Source organism: Dermacentor silvarum, chromosome 9 (genome assembly GCF_013339745.2).
Source record: "Dermacentor silvarum isolate Dsil-2018 chromosome 9, BIME_Dsil_1.4, whole genome shotgun sequence".
NCBI lineage: Eukaryota > Metazoa > Arthropoda > Arachnida > Ixodida > Ixodidae > Dermacentor > Dermacentor silvarum.
In genome coordinates this window covers 131,394,888-131,422,216 of record NC_051162.1, presented here as the reverse complement: position 1 = coordinate 131,422,216, position 27,329 = coordinate 131,394,888, and the positions used below count along the sequence as shown (strand labels likewise).

At 46.8% G+C, this 27,329-nt stretch overlaps 1 protein-coding gene across 1 annotated transcript; it reads right to left on the bottom strand.

Annotated features, from left to right (window-relative positions):
• Positions 1 to 1,124: 1,124 nt before the first annotated feature.
• On the bottom strand, positions 1,125 to 21,759 carry LOC119464326 (adenylyltransferase and sulfurtransferase MOCS3-like). The gene is given in 13 exon segments (XM_037725245.2): positions 1,125 to 2,361; positions 11,354 to 11,422; positions 12,768 to 12,867; positions 13,316 to 13,363; positions 14,107 to 14,208; positions 14,210 to 14,271; positions 14,984 to 15,046; positions 17,400 to 17,626; positions 19,555 to 19,629; positions 20,581 to 20,701; positions 21,202 to 21,294; positions 21,389 to 21,479; positions 21,540 to 21,759. Coding segments are annotated over 13 exon segments (1,299 nt in total). The 5' UTR covers positions 21,639 to 21,759; the 3' UTR covers positions 1,125 to 2,212.
• Positions 21,760 to 27,329: the final 5,570 nt, after the last annotated feature.

The window sequence follows — 27,329 nt, the reverse complement described above, 5'->3', positions numbered from 1 at the left end:
AACAATTTTCTATTAGTTCACTTGGTATGCGAAGTAAAAAAATGCACAAGCAAGCACCGCAATTTGGGCTTACAAAATATTTTAATGAATTCATTTTCTATATGCCCTAGGACTAGGTGTACTGGGAGGGAAAATGGTTACAGGACTGATATACCTGCGAGTCCAATTTCCGAAGTTTCTCATGTCAGCGACAGCACTGATGGCAAGAGGAATGTGGTTCCAACTGCTGCAGAAGCTATCATCTAGACTGAGCACTTTCACTGAATGCTGATTAGCTATGCTTGTAGGCTGAATGCCCGACACTCGTATGAGGTGTCGAAAAAGTAAAAAAAAAAAATTATTCCCAAAACTGATCAATCAAGATTTCGCATGCTGTCACGAGGAACTTGAAGTAAATGTTAGCACAACACGGTGACATTCAAAACTTACCGAATATCAATGCATGATGATGGTGGTACAGCCAAACACGAAAAGGCAATGCAGAAATACTGCAGGTAGGTTTTGTCGCAGAGCACGGTTACGCACAGACAAGAATGGCGTCCTGCCGACTTCTGTTCAACCCTAGACTCAACTTTGCCAACCCTCTACTGCAGACGGTTCCTGCTGAGGGATTTGCAGTAACTTACGAGACGCGAGGCCGTATTATTATTTGATGACCATAATCCTGCACGTGCGAGCACCGCCAGCAAAGGTGGCTTTCCCGCACTAAGAGGCACTGTGTGGGGAAGCCCGGCTCAGGGATTACCTCAGATTTACTGTGGTCGCCAAAAAAAACCTCGGATCCACCACTGTACTCGATGCCTATGCTGAGCATGAGGTGTTGGGTTTGATTCCCGGCCAAGGCTGCCATCTTTTGGTGGGGATGGAAAGCGAAAACGCTCCTTGTGTTTTAACAGCAAAGCTGTGTAAGCCAGTCTTAATTTGTGGTGTGTAGCCGTGGTAGCCTTGGTAACCCAAAGAAAGAGGAGGAGACCGCGTGCGCACGCACGCGGTCTCCTCAGCTCCCTGTTTTCCCGCCCCGTGCCTCTCTTCTTTCTGCGGCGCACTGAGCCAGGAGAGAAAAAAAAGGCGAAAGCTTGCACTAGGCCGCGCAAAGCTCAAGACACAACGAAGCTGGCTGATTGATATTGAGCGGCTAGCCTCCAACGCGTTCGGCGTCGGCAAGCAGCAGCGTTCTTGGCACTGTACCAAACTTGGTTAGCCTGCCTGCGTTTGTGGCATGCCAGGAGCGCTGTCGCTTCTAGGCGCCCACGCGTCCAGCGCTAGTCACGTGAAATGTCGCGAAAGGGAAGGTACCTCCGAAAATGATCGTTCGAGAATACCTTCCTACATGCGTAGTTAAGTTAACCCAAGTTAAGACCTAGCAGCAACCAAGTTCATACCTAGCAGTAGCAGCCAGTAAACTTCGCTGTGCGTAAGCTTTGCGCGACTGAGTGCAAACTTGCCTGATTTTTTTAATCTAGGGGCACAAAAAAGCCACAACGGGATTGAAATTACTCCGGAGCCTCCCTTTAAAACGCTCGAAGCCTGTGAGTTGCTTTGGGCTTTTAAACCCCATAATTTGAGCTTAAAAGACGTCAGAGCACAAAAAATACAAAAATTCCGCTAAGCTTTAGCATACAGCATAAAATTGACATACGCAGTCCAAGTAGTAAGGACGTACCACAGAAACAAAACTATACTGTTTACAGGTTGCAAAAAGAGGACAGTTGTAACTGTAATCAAATGTAAGCGGTCTCTTTGTTGTTGTACAGACGGATTGAAGAGAAAAAGCTTTTAGTACTTAAGGCAGTGTCATGAGAAAGTGCAGCATTATAAACAGGGTTGGTGGAACAGAAGGATAAATGGTTTGTTAGGGGGACTTCATGGATTTTGCATCAAGGACACCATGAGTCAGCAACTACAAGCTAGTGACGTTACAGCATATTGCAATTTGCCTAGTCAGCTTCAGTGGTTTTTTTTGTTTTTTTTTTCCCTAGATTTGAAATGCTCAATTTTGAGTTTATCTGCAAGGAAATCATTTTTTCACACGGGCTTTGTAATGATTTTTTTTTATTTGTGTTAAATCTGGGCACTCTTTATCGCTTTGGTCATAATTCGCATAAAAAACAAGACGTTGCTTAGATACAAGTAACAATGGTAAATGCCTTGGCATCTGGGTTAATAGTGTGGTAGTCTATAAATGCATCATCTCGCAAATATTGCACAGACTTCAGTACGTGGGAAAATCTGGATCCACGGTTCTGGACCAGGCCTCCAGGCCACCTCGAACATCACAAACCTTGACCGCTTGGTTCCAAGCCTGTCTCAACTTTTCCACCGCCAGCTGAGAGTCATTGCCACGGCGACAGATTACCACCACTGTGGAAACAGAACATGCCGGCAGTTTGAAATCGACCCCACTAAATAGACCAACCAGAAGAAAGCGCTGGCAATTAGATATTACTGTTCCACAATTGTGTAGCACAGTAAATGTAATATCCAGCTCTGGGCAGTATAGCCAGCTAGAACACAGTAAATTGGAGTATGTTAAACAAGCAGTAGTAAACAAATTTTAAATTGCAGTTTAAAATGTTCAAAGGAACATTTTCATTCTAGCAATTTGTATGCAATTAAATCGCCATAATACAGGTCAAACAAAAGAGTCGCAGGAAAAGGAAAATGGAGACTGGCTGCGATTTTGTAGCGGTGCCCTTTCTGATGCTATTCCTTTGTTCCTATGCCACTGTTATCCACCGTTCATGGCCGGTGGATGATAACAGTGGCACAGTGATAACAGCTGATGTGGAGTGCCACTCTCACCAGTGACAATGCACAACAAGGAATGGCATTGGCATATAATTGTTATGTTATCCTGGTCTAAGTCTCTTTGTTGGAATGTTTGCGCAGAGTTGAGGCTTCCTTGTTGGCACATTGTTAGTCTCAAAAAAGGTTGTTTTCTGCAACTTAGTTTGGTATGTTGTAGACGGATCAGACCAGTGGCACATTGATGGTAGTCATCTCTAGCAAGTTACAATACGTTTTTTTTAAGTGAATAGTAACTAGACAATTAAGGTTAATCATTTCAATTTCTAAATAAATAATTGACCATATGGTGCAAGAGCTACTGTTGAGCATTGTTGCGCAAGAGCTGAAGTTGTGCATTAAAAACATTATGCAGTTGTTTTTACAACACATTAGGTCTTGTGTAGCTCTTTTCTTTGGGCTCCAAGGAAAGCCCACAAAATATCATAAAAGCGACATCACTAAGTGCTTATGCATGTATACTATATCAATGAGTGGAATACAGTAAAAGCTCGATGATACGATCACGGCTAATACGAATTTCCGGATGATACGAATTTTTCTGTGGTCCCGGCCGAGCCCCATTACTTTGCAATGTGCTAGAGAACGGTTGTTACGAATCGATTTTCAGCCTGCGTCGGTTGATACTGTCACGTAGTAGTGACGCTGAAGAAAACAGTCGTAAAACTGTGTACGACGAAACTGGTTGTTTATTGGGCGAACCTGTGCCCACAAAATCAAGGTACACTCAAAGCACAACGATAGCGGCGAACACAGTCGGCGATCGTCGAAAATCTGATCAGCGGCGAAACACGTCGGCTTTTATACCTGAGTCATCGAAGGTTCTAGATTAATCCCTGATGCCCGCGTGTCTTCCAGAAAGTTCTAGACAATTCGCGTCGCTCATACAATCAGATTACATGGGCGTCGGTGACCACAGACGACGGATAGAAGCATTGATAACGTCCGATAAGCTTCCAATGCAGGCGCGTCCTGCGCCGAGCGATAACGTTTAACATTTGTCAGCCAATGTTGAAAGCGGCCACCGGTGAAAGATAAACATGTGTACGTGTCAATACCCTCCCCTTAAAAAGCATCGTCCCGATGCTACAAACAAACACGAAAGCGAAAACAAAACCATGCGTATTAAACAAAATAACAAAAAACAATAACAAAGTAACAAAGTACCTAAGTTTGTCAGCGGGCGTAGAAAGGCTTAAGACGCACCACGTGGATGACTTCAGGTCGTGCCCGGCGCCGCTGTGATTGCGAAATGCCGTCTGGCACGACCTCATAGTCCAGTGCGCCAATACGTCGGGTGATCTTATATGGTCCGAAATAGCGACGTAAGAGCTTCTCGCTAAGTCCTCGTCGGCGTATCGGAGTCCAGACCCAAACACGGTCACCGGGCTGGTACTCGACGTAGCGTTGTCGAAGGTTGTAGTGTCGGCTGTCGGTCCTCTGCTGGTTCTTGATGCGCAGTCGGGCGAGCTGTCGACCTTCTTCGGCACGCTGCAAATAGGTGGCAACGTCGAGATTTTCTTCGTCGGTGACGTCCGGTAGCATGGCGTCAAGCGTCGTTGCCGGGTTCCTTCCGTAGACCAGGTTGAACGGCGCCATGTGCGTCGTTTCTTGCACGGCCGTGTTGTATGCGAAGGTCACGTACGGAAGGATGGCATCCCACGTCTTGTGTTCGACGTCGACGTACATTGCCAGCATGTCGGCGATGGTCTTATTTAGGCGCTCGGTGAGGCCATTCGTCTGCGGGTGGTAGGCGGTGGTCCGGCGATGGCTTGTGTGGCTGTATCGCAGGATGGCTTGAGTTAGTTCTGCCGTAAAGGCAGTACCTCTGTCGGTGATGAGGACTTCCGGGGCACCGTGACGCAGGAGGATGTTCTCAACGAAGAATCGGGCTACCTCGTCGGCACTGCCTTTGGGCAAGGCTTTTGTTTCGGCGTAGCGGGTGAGGTAGTCCGTAGCTACGATGATCCATTTATTCCCGGACGTCGACGTCGGAAAAGGCCCCAGTAAGTCCATCCCAATCTGCTGGAACGGTCGGCGAGGTGGCTCGATCGGCTGTAGAAGTCCGGCTGGCCTTGTCGGCGGTGTTTTGCGTCGCTGACAGTCTCGGCATGTCCTTACGTAATGAGCGACGTCGGCAGAGAGGCGAGGCCAGTAGTATTTTTCTTGTATCCTCGCGAGCGTGCGGGAAAAACCGAGGTGTCCAGCCGTTGGGTCGTCATGGAGAGCTTGCAGAACCTCTGGACGCAATGCTGAGGGTACCACGAGGAGGTAGTTGGCTCGGAGAGGCGAGAAGTTCTTCTTTAGGAGAATGTCGTTTTGCAAGAAAAACGACGCCAATCCTCGCCTGAACACCTTCGGCACAGTGACGGTCTTGCCTTCCAGGTAATCTACAAGGTTCCTTAGTTCCGGGTCGGCTCGCTGTTGTTCGGCGAATTCGTCGGTACTGATGGGTCCCAAGAAAGTGTCGTCATCCTGGTCATCCTGTGGCGGCGGTTCGACGGGGGCGCGAGACAAGCAGTCGGCGTCAGAGTGCTTTCGCCCGGACTTGTAAACGACGGTGATGTCGAATGCTTGAAGTCTCAGACTCCATCGTGCGAGGCGACCTGAAGGATCCTTCAAGTTAGCTAGCCAACACAAGGCGTGGTGGTCGCTCACAACTTTGAAGGGCCTGCCGTAGAGGTAGGGGCGAAACTTTGATGTAGCCCAGATGATGGCGAGGCACTCCTTTTCTGTTGTGGAATAATTTGATTCCGCCTTCGATAGCGACCGGCTAGCGTAACTTACAACCCTTTCTAGTCCGTCAGTCCTCTGCACAAGCACGGCGCCGAGTCCTACGCTGCTTGCGTCGGTGTGGACTTCGGTATCGGCATTTTCGTCGAAATGCGCAAGTATTGGCGGCGATTGCAGGCGTCGCTTCAGTTCTTCAAATGCTTCGACTTGCGGCGTCTCCCACTTGAACTCGACGTCGGCCTTCGTGAGATACGTTAGTGGCTCAGCGATCCGTGAAAAATTCTTGACGAAGCGCCTGTAATAGGCGCACAGTCCAAGAAATCTACGCACTGCCTTCTTGTCAGCGGGCGGAGGAAAGTTGGAGATGGCCGCAGTTTTCAGAGGGTCGGGGCGCACTCCTGACTTGTTGATGACGTGGCCCAAAAACAAGAGCTCCTCATATGCGAAGCGGCACTTTTCTGGCTTCAACGTGAGTCCGGAGGTCTTGATTGCTTGAAGAACTGTTTCAAGGCGCCGGAGGTGTTCCTCGAAGCTTGAGGCAAACACAACGACGTCGTCCAAATAGACGAGGCAAGTCTGCCACTTCAAGCCTGCCAGTACTGTATCCATGACACATTGGAAAGTGGCAGGCGCCGAGCAAAGACCAAACGGCATGACCTTGAACTCGAACAGTCCGTCTGGTGTTATAAACGCAGTCTTCTCCCGGTCCCTCTCGTCGACTTCGATTTGCCAGTAGCCGGTTTTGAGGTCCATCGACGAAAAATACTTTGCGTTGTAGAGTCGATCCAAGGCGTCGTCAATCCGTGGGAGGGGGTATACGTCCTTCTTCGTGATTTTGTTGAGGCGACGATAATCGACGCAGAAACGTAGGGTTCCATCCTTCTTCTTCACTAACACCACGGGGGACGCCCACGGACTCTTGGACGGCTGGATGATGTCGTCGCGTAGCATTTCGTCGACTTGTTGCCTTATGGCCTCGCGTTCGCGCGCCGAAACTCGGTACGGGCTCTGACGGAGTGGCCGGACATTTTCGTCGGTTATGATGCGGTGCTTGGCGACAGGGGTTTGTCGAACTTTTGACGACGACGAGAAGCAGTCCTCGTATTACATGAGCAGAGCCTTTAGTTGTTCTTTCTTGTGCCTGGGAAGGTTCTGATTGACGTCGAAAGTTGGTTCAGGTACTATAGTCGTCGTTGCAGGTGCACTGGAATCCGTGAAGGCGAACGCACTGCTGGCTTGTACTATTTCGTCGATGTAGGCGACCGTGGTGCCTTTGTTAATGTGCTTGTATTCGGGGCTGAAGTTCGTGAGCATCACCCTTGCTTTCCCTGCACGTAGCTCAGCTATGCCTCTAGCGACGCAAATTTCACGGTCGAGCAGTAAGTGATGATCGCCCTCGATGACGCCCTCCATGTCTGCAGGCACTTCGGTACCGACGGAAATCATTACGCTGGAGCGAGGCGGAACGGTGACTTGTTCTTCAAGCACATTCAAGGCATGGTAACTTATGCTTGTATCCGGTGGTATCGCGTTGTGCGTTGAAAGCGTTATCGACTTGGACCTTAAGTCGATGACTGCACCGTGTTGATTTAGAAAGTCCATGCCTAGGATGACATCCCTGGAGCAGTGCTGCAGGATTACGAAGCTCGCCGGTAAGTGCGGTTGTTTACCGTGACTCGCGCTGTGCAGATTCCAGTCGGCGTTATTAGGTGGCCTCCCGCTGTCCGGATATCGGGTCCTTGCCAGGCTGTTTTCACCTTCTTCAACTTGGCGGCGAACGGGCCACTGAAGACGGAATAGTCGGCTCCAGTGTCGACGAGAGCGGTGACGTTATGGCCATCGATGAGAACGTCTAGATCGGTAGACCGGCGTCTGGCGTTGCGGTTAATTCGTGGCGTCGGATCACGGCTGCGTCGGTTTGCTCTGCTGCTGCTACGTCGCGTCGGAAGGTCTTCTTTCGGCGACGAAGTGTTGTCAAGGCTGTTGCTAGGCGGCGTGCTGATATCTCGTCGTGATGAATCGCGAATCGTCGTCGTCGGCGGCGTCGGAGGATCTTCGGCATTGCGTCGTACAGCAACCGCACCTCCATCGGTTGCTGCCTTTAGTTTCCCGGGTAAGGGCTGGGAGATCGGCCCCGGGTGGGACCGTTGTACTGACGGCGATGCGGCGAGATGTAGCGGCCTGGTGACGGCGAGCGTGAGGATCGTCGTGGTTGCCACTGGGCTCCGGCGAGGTAGTCGGCGATGTCGCGCGGTCGTTCACCTCGATCGGGACGCGGCGCGTTGACGGGGAACCCTCGTAGGCCCATTTCGCGGTATGGGCATCGGCGGTAGACATGGCCGGCTTCCCCGCAGTGATAGCAGAGCGGGCGGTGGTCGGGGGCGCGCCAAATGTCCGTCTTCCTCTGGTAGCTGCGCTGGGCGACGGGCGGGCGTGCTGGTGGCGGCGGCGGTGGACGACGGAACTGCCGCGTTACGGGGCCCTGGCGCGAGCGCGGAGGGGGGCCTTGACGACGGGCGACGGCGGCGTAGGTCAGCGCTTCTGGCTGGGGTTGCGGCGATTGTGGCTGCACATCGGGAACTCCAAGTGAGCGCTGAACTTCGTCTTTGACGACGTCGGCGATAGATGACACTTGAGGCTGCGACCTGGGAAAGAGCTTATGCAGCTCCTCGCGAACGACCGCTCTGATGGTCTCGCGCAGGTCGTCGGCGCCTAGCGCTTGAGCGTCGGCGTAGTTGGTCAGGGCACGGCGGTTGTATTGCCTGACGCGCATTTCAAGCGTCTTCTCGATCGTTGTGGCCTCGGAAAGAAATTCGGCGACAGTCTTGGGCGGGTTGCGCATCAATCCGGCGAATAGTTGGTCTTTGACACCCCGCATCAAGAACCGAACTTTCTTTTCTTCAGACATGTCGGGGTCGGCGTGGCGGAAGAGGCGAGTCATCTCCTCCGTGAAGATCGCGATGTTCTCGTTCGGCAACTGCACTCTGGTTTCTAAGAGAACCTCTGCCCTCTCCTTTCGTACGACACTCGTGAAGGTCCTCACGAAGTTTTCACGAAAAAGGTCCCACGTAACCAGGGTGGTCTCTCTGTTCTCAAACCACGTCCGAGCAGAGTCATCCAACGAAAAATAGACATGGCGTAGCTTGTCGTCGTCGCTCCATTTGTTGAACGTCGCGGTCCGCTCGTATGTCTCCAGCCAGGTTTCAGGGTCTTCAGCCGATGATCCACGGAAGGTCGGGGGCTCCCGAGGTTGTTGCAGCAGGATGGGAGACGCTGGGGCTGCCATTGAGGTCGTTGACTTGGCCTTGATCGCTGTGGTCTTCTCGGGAAGAAGTCCGTACTCCGGCAGAAGTCCTTGCTGCCTACGGCTAGCTCGCTGGTCCTTGGTGACGTTGGCGTTGTCCTCCGGTTTCGGGCTTGGATCGCGGCTTTGCGGGCGCGTTCGCTGCATGAACGCACTAGCACCTCCACCAGATGTCACGTAGTAGTGACGCTGAAGAAAACAGTCGTAAAACTGTGTACGACGAAACTGGTTGTTTATTGGGCGAACCTGTGCCCACAAAATCAAGGTACACTCAAAGCACAACGATAGCGGCGAACACAGTCGGCGATCGTCGAAAATCTGATCAGCGGCGAAACACGTCGGCTTTTATACCTGAGTCATCGAAGGTTCTAGATTAATCCCTGATGCCCGCGTGTCTTCCAGAAAGTTCTAGACAATTCGCGTCGCTCATACAATCAGATTACATGGGCGTCGGTGACCACAGACGACGGATAGAAGCATTGATAACGTCCGATAAGCTTCCAATGCAGGCGCGTCCTGCGCCGAGCGATAACGTTTAACATTTGTCAGCCAATGTTGAAAGCGGCCACCGGTGAAAGATAAACATGTGTACGTGTCAATACGAATAAACGCCGCCCCACCGACGGCCGCGAAAGAGAACAGCGCGCTGTCACGCGCTTTCTCTCCTCTTTTGGTGCGGAGGCGCAGCGCCGGACAGCGCGGACTCCGCGACTGGGCACGAAGAGGTGGCGGTTTTGGTGCTTTTGTACTTCTCCTTTTCTGCGAGCCGTCAGATGGAGTGGCTGCTGCGCTTCGGGCCGCTTTCTTCGTGTTTGCGCCATTTTGCCTAGTCGCAGCGAGCTATGTCTCGCAAGCGGAAAGCACTCTCCTTTACAGAGAAATTAGACATTCTTCGAAAGGTCGATGAGGATCCTAAGAGGAAGCGGACGGAGTTGGCTAAGGAGCTAGGCCTCGCAACGTCAACACTGAGCACAATTGTTGCACAGCGAGACTATCATGAAAAACGTGCTTTCGTTCAACGTCAACGCGAAGCAAGCGAACTCGAACGCGCTTATTTCGAACATACCGCGCACCGACAATGCTCTTAGCAGCGCGCCAAATCACGCGGCGGCGCCTCCGACTGGCATTGCTCCGACACCGCCATAGAGCAAAAGCTCAGGAGAGACCCCTCAATGCCGCGCTCGAAGGAACGAAAAAAAAATTGCCGCGGCGGAAATTTCACCCTCTCTCAAATTGCAAGGTCGCCGTTTCTGCATCGCGCCGGAACAAGCGTGTACGTGCCCACTAGAGTGTTCTAGACAACCGTATGCTAGCACACAATAGTGCCGACGTCTCAGCCACGCGGATGAATGGCAGTGAACCCTTCTCCTCTATTTTCTAGTCACATGTTGACCTTGCACGCTGCGGCAGCAGCGCAGAGGGAAGCAGCGGCGGAGGCACAGTCGGGCCAACGAAACTGCCACGCCCGCAAACGCTCGCTTCTCGATAACGGCAGAAAACGAAACTTCAGGGGGCGGCTAAAATAAGCTGGCGCCAGCACGGCGGCGGGCGCGCACGGAGATGTGCGCACGGAGTCGAAGGTGAGAGAGCTATGAGGGAGTTGAGAGGGAGGGCGAGGGGAGCCACCAAAGCGGCGGAGTTGACGCGGCCAAATCCGCTTCCCTTCGACGGTCTCCACGCGCACCCGTGTGCCGGCGCCGCCCGCTCGCTCCCTGAAGCTTTGTTTTCTGTCGTTATCGGGAAGCGACCGTTAGCCGGCGTGAGCAGTTTCGTGGCCCGCGCTTGCTATATTTTGCTATATATTGCCGCGATATTTCACGACTCGCACCGTTCGTGCATCGTGCTATGGTGCACGAATACTTCAAAAATACGTCCTTTTAATTCGAACAAATTTTCGGGCCTCTTCGAGTTCGAATTATCGAGATTCGACAGTAGTTTTAATTATGTTTCGATTATACGAATTTCGGCTAATACGAATATTTTTCGTGACCCCGTGAGATTCGTATCATCGAGCTTTTACTGTATATGAGTTGGGTGCAGTGAAATGACAAAATGATGACAATAGCACCCAGAGTGGACCAGATTACTTGCATCACCCAATTCATTTCAAAGCAGAAAGCGTACAAAGCAGCATCTCATAAACAATATGTTGGCAATCAAAGATGACTGAACTCCCACTTTTTATCATTGTGGCCAACACAGAGGCTTAATCAAATGAAAACGCATTTGAAATGGGTACTTCAAGCCACGTGTGCAAATATGTAACGTCAATTTCTTACATTTCACACGCTTTCTTCACAGCCACAAGAAAACACATACACACACACTTTCATAGTTGATTCAGCACATTACAAAAATACCCTGACTTGCCCAAGACAACTGCTAACAATGCACTGTTGCTATCACCTTTTCTTGAGATATCATTTCATGAGATATCAGTTAGCACAGTGCAAGTTACATGAAACGCACTGTATGCAGTACCAGTGTCCCCCAGAACAAGATCGCCCTTACCTTCTGCGTTCTCTGTCAGTTTTTTCTCCAATGAATCGAGTTCGTTATCCAGCTGCTCGAAAGGAATGTCTGAGCATCATCATAGTCATTGAAAACTCTGGTATTTGCAAAAGACTAGTATTGGCACCACAGCAAATGAGTCGCAAACAAGCCCCATTTGGCATGATACAATGCATACCACCGTGTATTAGGCAGCACAACAATTCTGAAATAACTACTTAATGAAACTAATAATTTACTCTTAGACTGTTCTACTATTAAAATTCACCACTGAACTATTTACTATTACAATGAAACAAAAAATTACTAATGACTATACTGAAATAACTATCTAAAACCTGCAAAATTGTGCTAGTTCCTTTGCATCTAGCTCTTACATCTGCATGCACCAGGGAACACCTACCACCAGCAACAAATGAAGAAAGCGCAACAAGGGCAAACAACTAAATGTGTAACTAGCAAACCTTGTGCATAAAAAAAGCTCTACATAAACGAATCACTTTCAGAATGTTCAAAGTTGCTCCGTTTCATGCCAGTAGTTAGCACCAGTTGTGACTTACACCAGCTTGTGCAAATTATAACACCAGTGCCAGATTGCGTAGGTTCAGCACTGTGTACTAACATGGACAAAGGAAACACAAGCAGGACAACTCCAAACATAAAAATGCCAAAGTTCTGCTGATAAACTTAATATGAGAGTGCAGTGCATTTTCCGCTACAACAAATGATGTAAAGGTGCGTTGAAGTTGCAATCAAGCACACTAATATGTTCCATAGCTCAAGCACAAAATATAGATTTTGCCATTATCTCAGCTTTCTCATCACAGTTCCATTTGTTGAGGATAGTACATGCAAGACATAAATGTGAAGGTCACAGCATTTAAAAGGCAACTGCAGCAAAATTCTGCACTGGCAGGAAACGTTTGTAGTAATAGTGTAGCCACAGATAGAAGATTCAGTTAAAAATTTTGTGCCTGAAATGGAAACGAGTGCATCACAAGTGACCCATAAAAATTTGTTTTCTTTCTATACTAAAACTGGGAAACTCGCTTCCATTATAGCTCACCAGAAGTGACACAGAACTCAGGCTTGGCCTGAGATGAACTGATGTTCCTACTCACTGCTTCACATGCATATTGTATACAGATCCCAGCATTCTGCGTGCAATTCTGTGATTTATGACATATCTGCGTTATCATGTAGCTGCGCACCACAATGCTAAGGCGCCTGTCATGTGCTACAGGGAAATTCGAGCACTGATTACCAAAAATCTGTGTGGTTGCTAGTGTCAGGGCTTTTCCACAATTACTTTGATGACATCCACTGTCCGTTTTTAACAAACTGATCTCAACTGAGATTTCATTGCAATTGGCTTTTGACAGAGGTGCACAGGGAGTCCATAAAGAAAGGATACTGATGCTTCTGGGAAGGTGGCACATCTCGAACTGGCACTTGGGCCGAACATCCAGCAAAAGACAGCTGGGCTGCTCGGACAGAAGTCGGTCTCTCAGATCCTGAAGTTGAAGCATCATAAAGTTGCCTTGTGTGTCTAGCCAAACACAAGGAACAAGGCCAGCAGTGACATTTAGTGTCAGGTAAAACTACGGAGTTATCGAAAAACTGCAGCACAATCAGTACACTTTGTACTGGCTTATCTGCTAGTGCAAGTGGCACCATCCATTAGGTATCCTACAACGCAATGGCTTTGAGCTGCCACATTATAGCATGTGTGCCCATAAAATGAAACCTCAGAACTCGTCTTCAATGAGTATATGTCACAGTATGCAACTCTTATGGTAACTTTGACCAGTGAATAAGTGCTTACATGGCCGCCTAGCACCAATTGCTTCACACAACCTGCAACAGATGGCCTCACTCGCATTGTCAATTACGGAAGCTGACTGCTTTGGTTTATACCAAGTGCAACTTGTGCACACTGTGAACAACAGAACAAAAATTCACCTGACAGGAAATCCGCAGCTCCTTGGGTAGCACAGAGAGGCCACAACACTGGAAAAAAAATTGCCAAAATACATTAGAAGCGGTTTTTAAATTCAATAGAGGATTTTGTATGCGATGCAAATTCTACCTCCATTTCTTTTGCAGACAAGAGTAACTATTTCCCCACACCTGGGGATGTCTGGTACCCACATCACGTCTGTTGTAGCTGTTTGAGTTATGTTTCTGGCTATAAATGGCAGAGCTATTAAACAAAACTACACATCTGGTACCACTGCTTCAAATAGAACCATAAGTTCATGTTTTCTAACATGAGATATGTGATTGTCATTGTTTTATTTACTTGTGTATCATACAATTTCAAGACAGACATAACATTAGCCAGTCAGCAAGGACATTTATTTTATATTTCAGTTCGCTCTCAAGTTTTGGCCCAAGCGGGATTGTTGAAACTTTATGGGTCTCTCAAATGCAAAACTGTGTCTGCATCTTCTGCTGAGCATTTGTTATGTCCTGAACTTTTACTGAAGTTCAAGTGAACAAATTCTTGACAAACTTCAACAACTACTGCCTCCGAAAACAGATGAAGGGAATGGCGTGTGACATATGCACTAACCTAATTGCAGCTGCCTTTGCAAAAGCAAACAAGCTAAGCAAGTTCAAGAGAGACTTAAAGCGGCACCAAACTTGCTCAGACTACCTGGTGCACTAACGAATGTGCCGCAGCTCAACCTACCATGCAACTTTGTTTTCATGGCCAGAAAAGGTTGTCCACGAGTACAGCGAGCAATCACCTTATTAGTCGGCCCTGTCCCACACCAAGCGGCATAGTCTTGTACCGCAGGGGCCGTCGACGGGTTGGCACAGACAGCACAGTCGGGCAGCTTTCCTCGGAGTAGCCACATGCCGCCACCTTGCGTCGGCACCATCAAATAGGAGAAGCTTCCCGGAGCAAACGTCTTCAGTTTTCCAGAAGACAAGGGCAACTCTTACACACCGTTATAAACTTAAAGAACCATTTTTTTTTTTCAACTAGAACCTCAGCACCACGATGCCTGTGCCACTTTCTGAAATGTCCTTTTTCACTTTCACTGATTTGCAACTATCATGCACTTGATCACTCTCCCTGCTCGTAGTAATAGTTGTCATAACATTGATTACATATATGAATTGTCTTGCAAATTAATAATTTACAGTCTGATACAATTTGAGTGTTATCACTACAGACTTCACTGGATTAAAGCATCAGAATACAGCTAATTCTTGTACGGATTCAAGAAAAACGCATGATGTAAGCTGGCCATTTAGTTTGTCCATACTATAATGCTACTTTTGACGAAACGCAAATCACAATTGTACTATGAGAGACGTCATTGCTGTTTCAGTCAATGTAGGACCGATCACCTTCACATCATTTGGCAGTGCACATACAAGCTGAAAGTTTCAATGGTTGTGTGCCACATCAATGAAAACCTATCAGAGTCAAACATGTGCTTAATGAGACACAGCTGTTTCTTACAGGGTAAAATGAAGAACACAAACTGTTGCAGACAGAGCACACAACAGGGAACAACTGAGTTTGCATTGCAATGTGGCACAGCAAAGGTTAAGGTATCACATGTGCAAGCCAGACAAATAAGGGTATGTACAACTGTTTGTTGAATCACTCACCTCCATAGCCAGTGAGGATTTTCACCACTTCAAGCGCCTGCATACAGCCAATAACGCCAGGTACTGTTTGGTACAAAGAGTGCAGAAAATGTCAAATCAGTTCTGCGGAAGCCCCCAAGGTGGACGAAGTTTCATCAAATTGAAAATCGTGATTCGCCCGAGTGTAGCATGAAGCTACGCTTGGGTGGATGACAATTTTCTCTTTCAAAGAGAGCAGAAAGCATCATCTAAGTAGGAAGTAAAAATGCAGGAGAAGGAAGGATTTTTTTGCAGTCAGCAACTGCTAATGACATCACAACATAATGTAGCGCTCATCAGATGCACCTTTAAACTAAATTTCTCTTATGTCAAAAAGCTGCCTAAGTAAAAAAAAAAAAAGTCAACACGAACTTTAAATATACGGGTTTTGTGTCACATAGGTGCAGAGAGAGATATAAGGGATGCTGTTAGTGAAGGACTCTGGATTATTCTTGACGATTTCGAACTTTTTAAGCTTTATTAGTACACAATTTCTGTGCTATGAATTAACATTCCAGGGTGACTTTGGCCTCAGTCGCTAGCTTTGGGAGTATGTGTACGTGTGCATAATGCCTGTGCCGAGTGCCTTTTGTGTATGTTTAATTTTATGCACCATCACGTTCATATGGAGTAGAGAGAGCGAAAAAAGGAAAGGTAGGGAGGTTAACCAGGTTGCGCCTGGTTTGCTACCTTACGCTTGGTAGATTAGCAAACCAGGTGCAACTTTGTTAACTTGCCTGCCCACGTCGTTGCGATGCATCATTATTGTGTCAATTGTGGTTCACCAACGATATTACGAACACCTACTGTTTCTATATAGGCACGACGGACAGCACCTGCAGCATTTGTGATGTAAACAAAACCATACAACATATCCTGATATAATGCTCGTTTTAACAATGATAGAGGGACACTTCGCGGTGCTTTAAGCCCACTCGATGGCAGAGTGTTCACAGAAGAAGAAATACTGGGACCATGGCCTTGACTGTCATACGTGCTTCGGGCCCCAAAAGCAATGCTGCACTTTTTGAAGACAACTTAGCTCTGCGACTGCTTTTTATTGCACGGTGAACATTGCTGTGTGTGTGTGCGCATGCACCACTTGTACTTCCTTTCCTTCTCCATATGGAGTAGCACACCAAATGAGTCAGAAGCAAGACCTCTCCACATTTCATTAACCCTTTAAGTGCCATGCCTGAGAGTGCACGTCTGGTTGCTGGTCATGCATGAGATAAATCTTGGACGTGAAACATTTGTAGATTTGTTCCGCAATCCACTCAAAAGTTGGCTAAACTAAAATGTTATGTTAGGGTTGGCTTGTATATGAAAGATAGTGCAAGAGAGCTTATCGACTGTAAGTGTTGCCTGCATCACTTGTTTTTCGACATGGCAGACCTGCACAAAGGCCTACACATTTTTTAAACAATGCAGCAGTTCAAGAACTCCTTATGAACTCTGATTCAGAGGACTTTGATGTTAATTACCGGTTGTTTTCAAGAGACAGTGATGACTACGAAGAGGCCATGTTGCATTAGGAACACTATTTATTCTAATTAACATCAATAATTAACATGCCTTAATTCTTGTTTATATCTTTAGCTAGAAAAGTAAAATGTTCAACAACATATTGCGAATAAATACTGCATTTGCACAAAAATAACGGGACCATGAATAACGCGAGGGGGACTTTCGGTCCCTCAGAAAAACGTAGAAATACATTTTAAAATTATAATGCGAAGTGATGCCCCGCAAGGAAGCAGGCAACAAGGCATAAAGGCACATGCCTGCAGGGCACTTTGTTCATCGTTACTGAGAACTGCTGTTGCAAAATACACTGCTGACGTCTTTGTCACTGTCTGAAAGGATGGTGTCATCCTCCATGCCACTAAGATGGCTGTACAAGCAGCAGTTCAGAAGTGTCCCGGGCACAATCAAACACGGCAAAGCAGTGTTTAATGGTCCAAGTTAAAATATGGACCCGCACATGGTAGCAGTCGTGGTGGTGCCTAATGGTTTAGCTAACTGCAGTTTGAAGTGCCAGAATAAATAAAAGAACAAAAACTGTGTTACACTCGTGTCAGGAACCCGAATATAAATTGAGGTGAGTTTCGAGGCCGGAAATTTTGGAAAGAAACTCACATTATATTCATGCAAATATGGTAGTACTTTAATTTAGAGCCTGCTAATGTGTTGCTTAGGTAGGAATTGAATTTGTTGCACTTGGAAACGCCACTGGCACCCAAAGGATTAAAGAGCTGTTTCTCTCACACTCTAGCATAGAAAACATGCTTTGAGCATGCAGAAGAGAAAAACCGAGCAACGAACATGCAGAAGCTAAAAAAAAAAGTCTCAGTGCTCAAAGTACTATTCAGAAATATGGTGAACACGTTGTACTTGCCCATGCCTATGACACCTCCCTCCGAGCAGTTGGTGACGGTGGAGGTGGGCGGTGGCTGTGGAAAGAGACACCGGTAGCAGGGCCCACCACGGTATCCGTACACCGTGAGCTGCCCCTCCCAGCGCAGGGCACTGCCCGACACCAGCGGCCGGCCCAGGTGCACGCATGCATCATTGACCAGGTACCGAGTGGCTGCATTATCGCTGGCGTCAACCACTACTTGGTACCTGCAAAACTGTGCTCGTTAGATCGGAGTGCAGTCTTCATAACTATTAGCACCGGTGTGTAAGCACACAGCCCCCAATACATGGCAGCATGATTGACTGACTAAGTGGTTGAAATAAATAAGTTAATAAAGAAAATAAAAGTGGCTTTAGCCCCGCAGAACGTGTAAGAAGTATGGGATATGTGAAATTCTGCAAGTACACTTCCCTACGCACCTCGTTTGACCCACGAAAGTGGTGAATGTCTTTCTAGAAGTGGAAATAAAGCAGGGCCGGTATTTTGTAGCGATGCCTTATGCCACCGCTCACTTATCATCCACCGCTCACGGCCGGCTGATCCCGTTGATAACGTGAGCAGACCGTCGCTCTGACCACTGACCAAGCGCGAAAAGGCATTAGCATCAGAAAGGTATCACTACAAAATACCGGCCCAGAAGTGCTCAAGCTGACGCCGCTATTCTTCCCGCTGTCTTTCCCTTGCGTCTTCACCGTTTTCAAGCCTATCCTCGGCTCAATGATCCCACGAGTCGCGAGGTCGGCCATGTTGTGTAGGAAAACTGAATAGCAGTGTGGTAAACCCTAAAGCCTCTCCATACTGCGTCTATGTTAAGTGGCCCCAACCCGCTCTCCTGCACTCCTTCTCTTCCTCTTCTCAAACTTATGGAAGCGGAAGTACCCTCATGATGTTTCTGCTGCATCCATGGCCCCACCGCTTTCTCCGTGACCATAGCATCGGTGGTACGTGCAGAAGCTGAAGAGCCTTCAGATTGAAAACGCAAGAACGCTCAGGAAACACGAGTGAGAAAGGATATTGCTTGCTCATGAGTGCTCTAGGCGAGTGCAGAAACAGCATGGAATGCCACGACTTCCTTCTGGAAGCAGCGGAACTGGAACTAGGCGGCGGCAGCTCCTCAACAGATGGCGCTACTTCAAAAAGCAGCAATAGTGTAGAAGAAGGGGCTTTAGTAAAGCCTACTTCCAGTACTTTGCATACCCTCAATTGTCCAAATTTGGCAACTGATTCTTAAGAAACTTGCTAAATTAAATAAAAGTAATAGAATGAAGGGCAGAGAACTAGGTGAATCACCAAATCCATAAAGTTCAAAATTAACTTCTTTGCCTGCTAAAGTGACTGAGAGAGCATGCTGTGGGTGAACAAGGAAAGCCTCAACCTGAAGCCAACTTTTTAATGAAGGGACTTGTTGAAATTTGTTGCTCTGATCAAGACAAGACCCCTTGATGAGATGCTGAGTCTAGGTGAAGGCATCCCTTGTTCACCCACTATCACTTTCTTTATATCCAGCTTCCTGTCACCCTGTTTAAATGAGCATGTGTGACATCTGCATATGCACTTCACAACGGAGCACACAAGGACTCGCCCGAAGTGCTTCATACAAAATGCCCAGAGTAGCCATTGGCTTGCTCTGTTCCAGTGAGCTGGCAGCAGCTATTGTTATCAGTTGTAAACACATTTATCAAATTCTGAGGCTTTACGTGCCAAAGCCACAATACGAACAGGAGGCACGCTGTAGTGAGAGACCCCGGATTAATTTTGACTACCTGGGGTTTTTTAATGTACACCCAATGCATGGTACACGTGCGTTTTTGCATTTCGCCCCCGTCGAGATGGGGCCACTGCAACCGGGATTTGATCCCGTGTATGTTTATCAGGGAATCACAGTGAATACCCTATAAGACAAGCACAAAGGGCCTTGGAAATTTGTTTGCATTACGAGAGATTTGCCTTATCTCACTGGCTAATTCTGTCAAGTATAGCACAGACAACCACAGCAGGCTTTGGCAAGATGCGACTGATGCACAAGCATTGCTGCACATGCAGAATATTGCCTTGATATGGTTGTCTATCTGTAGCCACCTACAATACAATGTTTGCTATTCCATTTCACACGATGACCAAGAGACTCTCTGACCTGCCAATAATGTCCAATGCATTGGAGCTGTCAAGAACTGCAGAGTGCTGGACATACTCCGGCTGCGAGTTCAACCTATGGAAACAAAGCAACCACAGAATGACAATTAATGGCAGTAATTAAATAAGCTGTGGCTTTTCACTAGAAGGATTGCTGTTGGGCGAGTTGGTTATAGTTGACATAAGGCATTTAAGCGCAATCAAGGAAACGAAAGGACTGAGAAGGAGGGGAAGAAGACAATGGAGTGGGGAGCGTTCACTTCAACTGATTTATTTCTGAAACAAAACAAAGCAAGACAACCAAATGTGCATGCGTGCAGTTGGTGCAGCATGTGTGCACGCATACTCATATGCGGCATGTGGAAGGACACATCTTTTCCCTCATTTCTGCAGCTTACACCTTCTTGGCACGATGAAAGAAGTGAGATAAACAATCCCTTTATCCATTTCTTAATGCACTCAACAACTAGGATATACAACAGTTTACAGCATAAAGCTGTTTTCATCCCCATAAATCCTCCCATTAATTTTTGCACTGTGCTAACTTTTGGCTAGCTAAACTTGCATCTGTGTTAGAGCATAAAGCTTAAGAAATCTGCATAAGCTACTTATCCTAGCCCTACATTACATACTTCCATGTCAGTCATCCACACTTCAAGATTTGCTGCACCATCTTAAAGATGGTGTAGCCAGTCCCTAGTGAAAAAGTAAGAATGCAAGCACCAGTGGGAATTCACATGAGGATCATCACACCTGACGTGACATGAGACAATACGTACCATCACCCTCAGCGTGATTACGACACTTGTCAAATTAATGTCCATGCGTTTTACGATATAATGACAGCTTACCACCAAGCAAGCCGGATAATGTCAGCAGAGCAGTGAGCTTATCAAAATTTTCACTTCAGGTTCAGAAAGGCCAAGAAAAAGTTACACAAGTGCCTTGCAAACACTCCTTACCAACGGTAGTCAAGTGGGTACACTGTAGGCAGAAAGGTGCAGTAAAGTTATTCTATAAAACTTACTGCCTAAGAGCGAGCACCAAAGAATCTACTTTGGACATGCCCACTTTGGCCTCAGAGTGCAGGATCTGTCGATGGAGGTTGCTTTTTTCTACGGCGTCGAAATCTACAATGCCTATTCGACCTGAAACAACAAACAGTTATATCATGAGAGGTTCTCCTTCATAAACATATGCGAATGATTAGAGGAAAGTAGTACCGTGGAAAGTGGCAGGTTTCGTGAAATTGGCACATCCTAATCGTTCCTTGAATTTATTTTTTAACAGTTCTTCGCACGGAACACCTAACATGTCAGCTTCATTCATAATGCAGCGAGTTTCAGCCGTTCACTACATTATAAGTACAATTTAATCTGCACTTGTTTATGCAATATGTATATAGCAATGACGCGTACACGCCATTGCTTGATACTGCAGCAGAAAGCCTCTGCAATGCCGAGCTTCTAAGGTTTGGGATGGACGTCGTGAACCTTTAACGACGGGTGCCACCGTAAATGTTATGACAAGCATTTGCGCATTCTATTGGACGAGGGACCTCCTTCCGGAAAGGCGAAACGATCGATTTGACTGATCACCGACTCTAATTAGAGATGTTTTTGGCTACAATAAGGGGTTGTATACATACCAACTCCAGCAGCTGCCAAGTACGCCGCACATGGACATCCCAGGCCACCAGCACCGACTATTAGCACGGACGCCGATTTAAGCGCTTTCTGTCCTGAAAAATTTTCAGGCGAGCTCTTGTTAAGGGGTCCTTCGCTGCGCGATCGGGCCCGCCGTCGCTTATATGGTTTCGGAAATGGAGCAAATACCTTGAACGCCAAATCCGGGCAGCAACATCTGCCTGCTGTAACGCGACACATCGTCCTTGTTCAAAGCTGCGTCAATCACACTTGAAAGAGCCTGCAACAACAAAGAGAGTATGTATGTTAAACGCGTGAGCGAAAATAAGAAAAATGTTACCTGTTCGCGCGACAATGCCCGGCGAAGTCTCTCTATCTCTGCGTCTTTTGCCTCCACTTGGGCGCGTAGAGAGGCTATCTCCGAGTCGTTCGAGTCCATTTCAGCCGCACTTCAAACGTTTAACGGAAAGTAGAGGTAGAAATCTACGCAACAAGCGGGCGAAAGCTGCTAAAGTTTGCCGAGCGCCGGTAAGCAAACAACCGCCAACCGGAACCACATGTTGAGCACCTTAGCAACGAATGTAATTAGAAAACGTCACTTCCGTATAAATAGGCGCCAATATTTAAATTCGTTGAGTGGTGAAGAATACGGACGGAAAAAAACTTTATTGGTAAAAGCACCTGCGAGGTTGCCGGCCCGGGCTCAGGCCACCCGGGCATTATGTGCGATAAAGAATAGCCTTTCCACCGCTGCCCGGGCCCGCTGGATTGCCCATAGTTGGTCGTGTAGATCCGAGCTAGTCAGAGCGCTTAGCCATCGCTCCTCGAGAAGGTCCGGTTCTGCTCTGATCTCAGTACATTTCCATAAGATGTGTGCCATGTCTGCGTGTTCTTGCTTGCAGAGCTTGCAGCTCGCTTCTGGGTATTGTCTTGAGTTCCCTGTTTAAGTGTACTGGGTTTCTGAAGGTTCTGGTTTGCAACCTCTTCCAATCTGTTTCTTGAGATCTGTCTAGTTGTTTGTGTGGTTGTGGGTATGCTTCTCTTTGTTTCTTATAGTGTGTCACTATGTCGTGGTACCTTGTATAGCTACTTCGTCGTCGTATCCTCCGTCTTCCCCATTGCCTCCGCCACAGCCCTCAACCCCCCCCCCCCCCCCCCCCCCCGCGGGGTGTGCGAGGCGTCGGGCCGTCACTGTCCAAGCCGGTGAAGAATACAGTAACAGTGATGTGTCTGTGTTCGCCATCCGTCGTTGGTGCAGTATGCTTTCACTATAAATCCAAACCAACTCGCCCAACTTTCCATTCTTTATTCTGTTTATACAAGCTTAAGTGTTTGCATTAAAGGACGCCCCACCAGGTGTGGCCCATATGAGCTGACAAGCGCAGTGCATACAATGCGCGTTAACGACCGTGTCTGCTAAGTATAACAGCCAAACCCGGATATATCGAACCCACATATAACGAACTGTTGTGTATATCGAACAGCTGTAAAATCCCGTTGAAAATCCCATGCAAATGTATAGGGCTGGCGCACGCGTATATAGAACGCCCGTTCACCAGCACATTCGATATAATGAACGCGGCGCCACGCCGAGGACCTCAAAGTGCACACTTTTAGGTCTTCTGGCACCTGGAGGTGGAGAAGAGAATCTGCAGTCAATTGAGCCGTATGGGTCGTGTGTGCGGTCAGTTGAGCCCCGTCGAGCTATTCGGCTAGCCCGCGTGCTATACCTGGAACGTCGAACGTTAACATTCCCTCTTTCCGATTTTCGTGGCGTCGTCGTGTGGGTGTAGTGCCTATTCGTGAGTTCATTTTCAGCAAGCAATGGCTGCTACAAGTGTAAACAAAGGAATCAACTTGGACTTTGCAATGAAGTTGAAAGTGATCCAGCAATTTTTTGCAGGTAAATAAAGTGTGTTGCGTGCAGTAACTTAGCGGCCCTCAGACGGACCAATCGGTAAGCCACCGTTTGCCTCAGGGTCTATTATTTTTATATCGAATTACCATTATACCGACCTTTTTTTGTGGTCCCCTTCAGATTCGATACATCTGGGTTCAACTAAAGCCCCTCAATGATTTTTATCGAGGGGCTTTAGGTTCAACTGTACATCCCTACGCGCCGCGGAAAGAGCAGAAATTTCAAACCGAACGCCATTGCCTTTCTCCTCTATTTCTCTCATGGAGGAAGGATTTCTCTTCTAGGGTTCCTCGATGCGTGCGCCCCCCTCCGCCCCGGAGGGGGGCGCACGCATCGAGGAACCCTATTCTCTTCGCGGGCGCCACGCTCCCTGCCGGTGAGTCGACGTGTATCGCGCAAGCACGTGCGTCTGCGTCATACCTGCGTACATCACCGTGCTGTGACGTCGCTCACAGTGGCACGTGACTTTGAGAATTATTCAAAGCAACACCAGTTATTTGTTTGGTCTGTTGCTTCCAATATATGAATTAAAGTTTAGAGAATAAAACTAAAAACCGAATGTCTGCGTGTATTTGTTTTACTTCATACCGTAGCACGAAATACCTTAAGGGTGTTTAATTTTAGCTTGCAGAGTAGCAGGCCAGAGCATGCTCGCTCAGGCTGACCTCTCTACCTTTCTAATAAATTCTCCCTCTCTTCATTTTAGCTGCGCCAAACTTTTGAAAATTGCATGTGGCAGATAGCACAATTCTAATCCTTGATCTAAACTACTTGATGAGGCGGCCATTACTTCCAAGAGAAATCAAAACGCCTAATCCAATAATTAACATAAGTATGCTAATTAACTTTAAAGCATTACAGCACATATTATAGCCGGTGAGTTCGCAAGGCGTGTCCACTTGAAACGAATTCTCAGGACAGAACCAGTTTCGAGATATTAATTTTCAAAGTGTCCGACATTTGCATTGGCGTTCCAGTTAACTTTTTGATGAAAACGCTGTCTTATGCATTGAAGCACAAAAGTAACTGGAACACCAAGCATTTCGTCGGACACTTCGAAAATTAATATCTCGAAACTAGCACAGACAAGATAATTCGTTCGAAGTGGATACACCTTGGAAACTCACTAGCTATAGTTTTTGAATAAGATATGTGCCGTAAAATTATTAATTAAACAGGTAATCACCGTAATCATGTTAAGTATTCAATTAGGCATTCGGATTTCTCGTGGAAATAATGGCCGCCTCATCGAGTAGTTTAAATCAAGGATTAGAATTGCGCTATCTGCCACAGGCAATTTTTTTAAAATTTGGTGCAGCACGCACTGGACCGGGGACGGAGAGCGTCCCCGGTCCAGTAAATTTCGGGAGAGGGGAGGGGGGTCACGTTCCCGGTGTACCATCCACCGGCTACGTCACTGACCACCGTGCGGATAACATAATGGAACGTTACAAAATAGTAGGGGCGTGCAAGCATTCGAAACTTTCGAATAGCGTGTGTGCCGCGTTGCAGTAACTTGTTTAGAACATCTCAGATCCATCGTGGCATCTCGGCACCCGTTTTGTTTGTTTATTACCATTTGAACACAACGCCAAAATGCGCCGGCATCACCTCGGGTGTCCGCAGTCCCCATCCGTCCGTATCAATTTGAAGCCTCCTCTTCAACGCGCACCATCTGAAAATACTGAGCACGAAATCCCATCTTACGTCTTTAGTAGTTGAAGTTAGATATATTAGCTTAAAAAGTACATGCTGCAAAAGGTGTTATTATCGCTGCCGTTGATTTGGTCTGCTGCTATAGTTTGTGCACAGGTACATATTTACGGTAACATTCTGCAATGGCCAGAGCAGCCTTGGGGGTTTAGTAGGATAGCATTTAGCTGGCATTGCGAGTATGCTTTCAGCTCCAGTAGCAAATGGACCTGTTAACTGCACCTTTCCTCTATGCATACTCTTTTATTCATTCAGTTGTCTACTAAACGTCTTATTTTAAACGGAATTATACGCGAAAACCCCTGACGGACGGCCACATTTATTCTCGTCTTCAGGGAGTGCACTGATACACTCACATTGAACGCCACTGGCGTGCTGGGCGTACGCCCGCTCTTGGGGAAGGGTCTACTGCAATAATCGGCGTGTGTATATTTGTCGTCACAACGTGCAAATCGCCGCCCTGTTAAAAATTGTTCGCGTTAAACGCGAACAATTTCGAAACACCTTGTTTTCAAACGCCTTGTTTCATTTCCAAGTTCATCTGCATTTGTAACAGCGGCTTAATTCGTAATTCAAAAGGTGCACTTTGGACTGCTTCATCGTTATAAACCGGTTCCAGAGCAATTTCATGTCGCACTTTGCTGCTTAATTAGCTGCTCGCGTGTCAGTCTTTGCACTGTACATCTCTCTACGTGTAGTGACGGCATGCTTCGTGAAAGCCACAATGCCTAATATTTGTTGTGTACCTGCGCAGTGGCGCACAGACGGGGGGGGGGGGGGGGGGGGAGGGTTGTAACCTCCCCCACCCCCCTGAGGCCGAGTTAACCCCCCTTTTATTTAACCCCTTTTCTTTCCTTGCGCCTTTGAGTACTGCAACTAAGATGTAAGATGCGCAATCACCTGCACACTCGCAAACTTGCGCAAAAAGTGCATTTTTTGACAATTTCCCGTGAAGAAATTGAAATTAGTGCTGTTTAGATGGTATTGGCAAACTAAGGCAAACTGTCAACCCCCCCCCCCCCCCCCCCGGCAGAGATCCTGGGTGCGCTACTGTACCTGCGTGTCGGTCAAGTTACAAGGGTACCTATCTAACTTTACTAAGTGTGCTAATTAAAAGGCTCAACTTACTAAATAAGTAAACAAAATTACATAATGAACTAAGCTAACTAGATATTGCAAACTAACCTCACTGGACCGAACTTACTCTAACTTGATGAAATTATAACTAACATAACTAATAAAGTTAACGGGACTAATTAACTAATTATGCAACACTATAACAGAATAAGCTAACTAATTCAGGTAATCAACTAATAACAAGCCCAACTACCTAATTAACTTACGACTAAACTAATAACTAAACTCGCTAATAACCAACTTAACTAACCAAAATAAACTAATAAATAAATAAACTTGCTAACCAAATATAATTATAAGTAACCAGATTACTTAACTGTAATTATTCAACTAACCAGAAAAATAAGTAATTACTGAACTAACCATGCAATTACCAAACTAATAACTAACTGAACTAACTTCCGTTACTGACTAATCTAATGGCTACAATAACTACCTAAACTTGCTAATTATGTAAATTAATCCCATAACTAATGACTGAACTAACTGACACAGCTAATTAACTAACTAAACACAATATAATTAACGTAACAAATTCGTTAATTGCTCGAAAGCATGATATATGCAGCCGTTATTCGCTATGTTTCCCAGTGTCCCGAGACAACTCTACACCACAACGAGTTCGCAGATGGTGAAAAGGCTGTGAAAATGTTAAGTGTAATTAATGTGCGGCGAAACATGAACGTTCCTGGCATAACTATAGGCTTTGCAAACAATTACTCAACCCTCGTTCTCTCCCTATTTTCTGCATTCCGCGATGCCCTTGGTGAACTAAGAGTATCACCTTGTTCATATTTAATCAATATACAGGGCGATTAGGTAATCGATAATGTGTTGGCAAAGTTATATAATTGTGTGGGTCAATTACATACTTTGCAGTATAGTTATCCAAGCGCTCGAGAGCGTTGTAAGGGCGTTTTAAGAACAGCAGAGAATTTAGTCATGTGTACCAGAAGAATGATGAAAATTCTAATAATGTACTAACGAAAGAAACATTTGACTGTTAAGTACAGCTTTAGGAAAGTCGGGTGAAAATGTTACACTGAACAGATCAATAGTAGTGCTGCCAAATAAGAAAGTGTCAATTTGGCAGATGTTTGTCAAAATTTGAGACTCTTAAGGAACTTTTTCCGACCGAAGTTGCCAATAAGCACCACCACGTATTAAACGACAAATCTGTATTTATGTTGAGCAGGCGAAATTGTGCAGCGTCACACGCTAAAATAATGTTTATATTAATTTTCTTGCAGAACACTGAAAGCAGGTCGCGTGACAAGATTTTTTTTAGCAAAAATATATTGGGAAATGTCTATAAACAATCTATAGTAAAATTGCCATGATTTTTTGAAGAAGTCTTTAGAT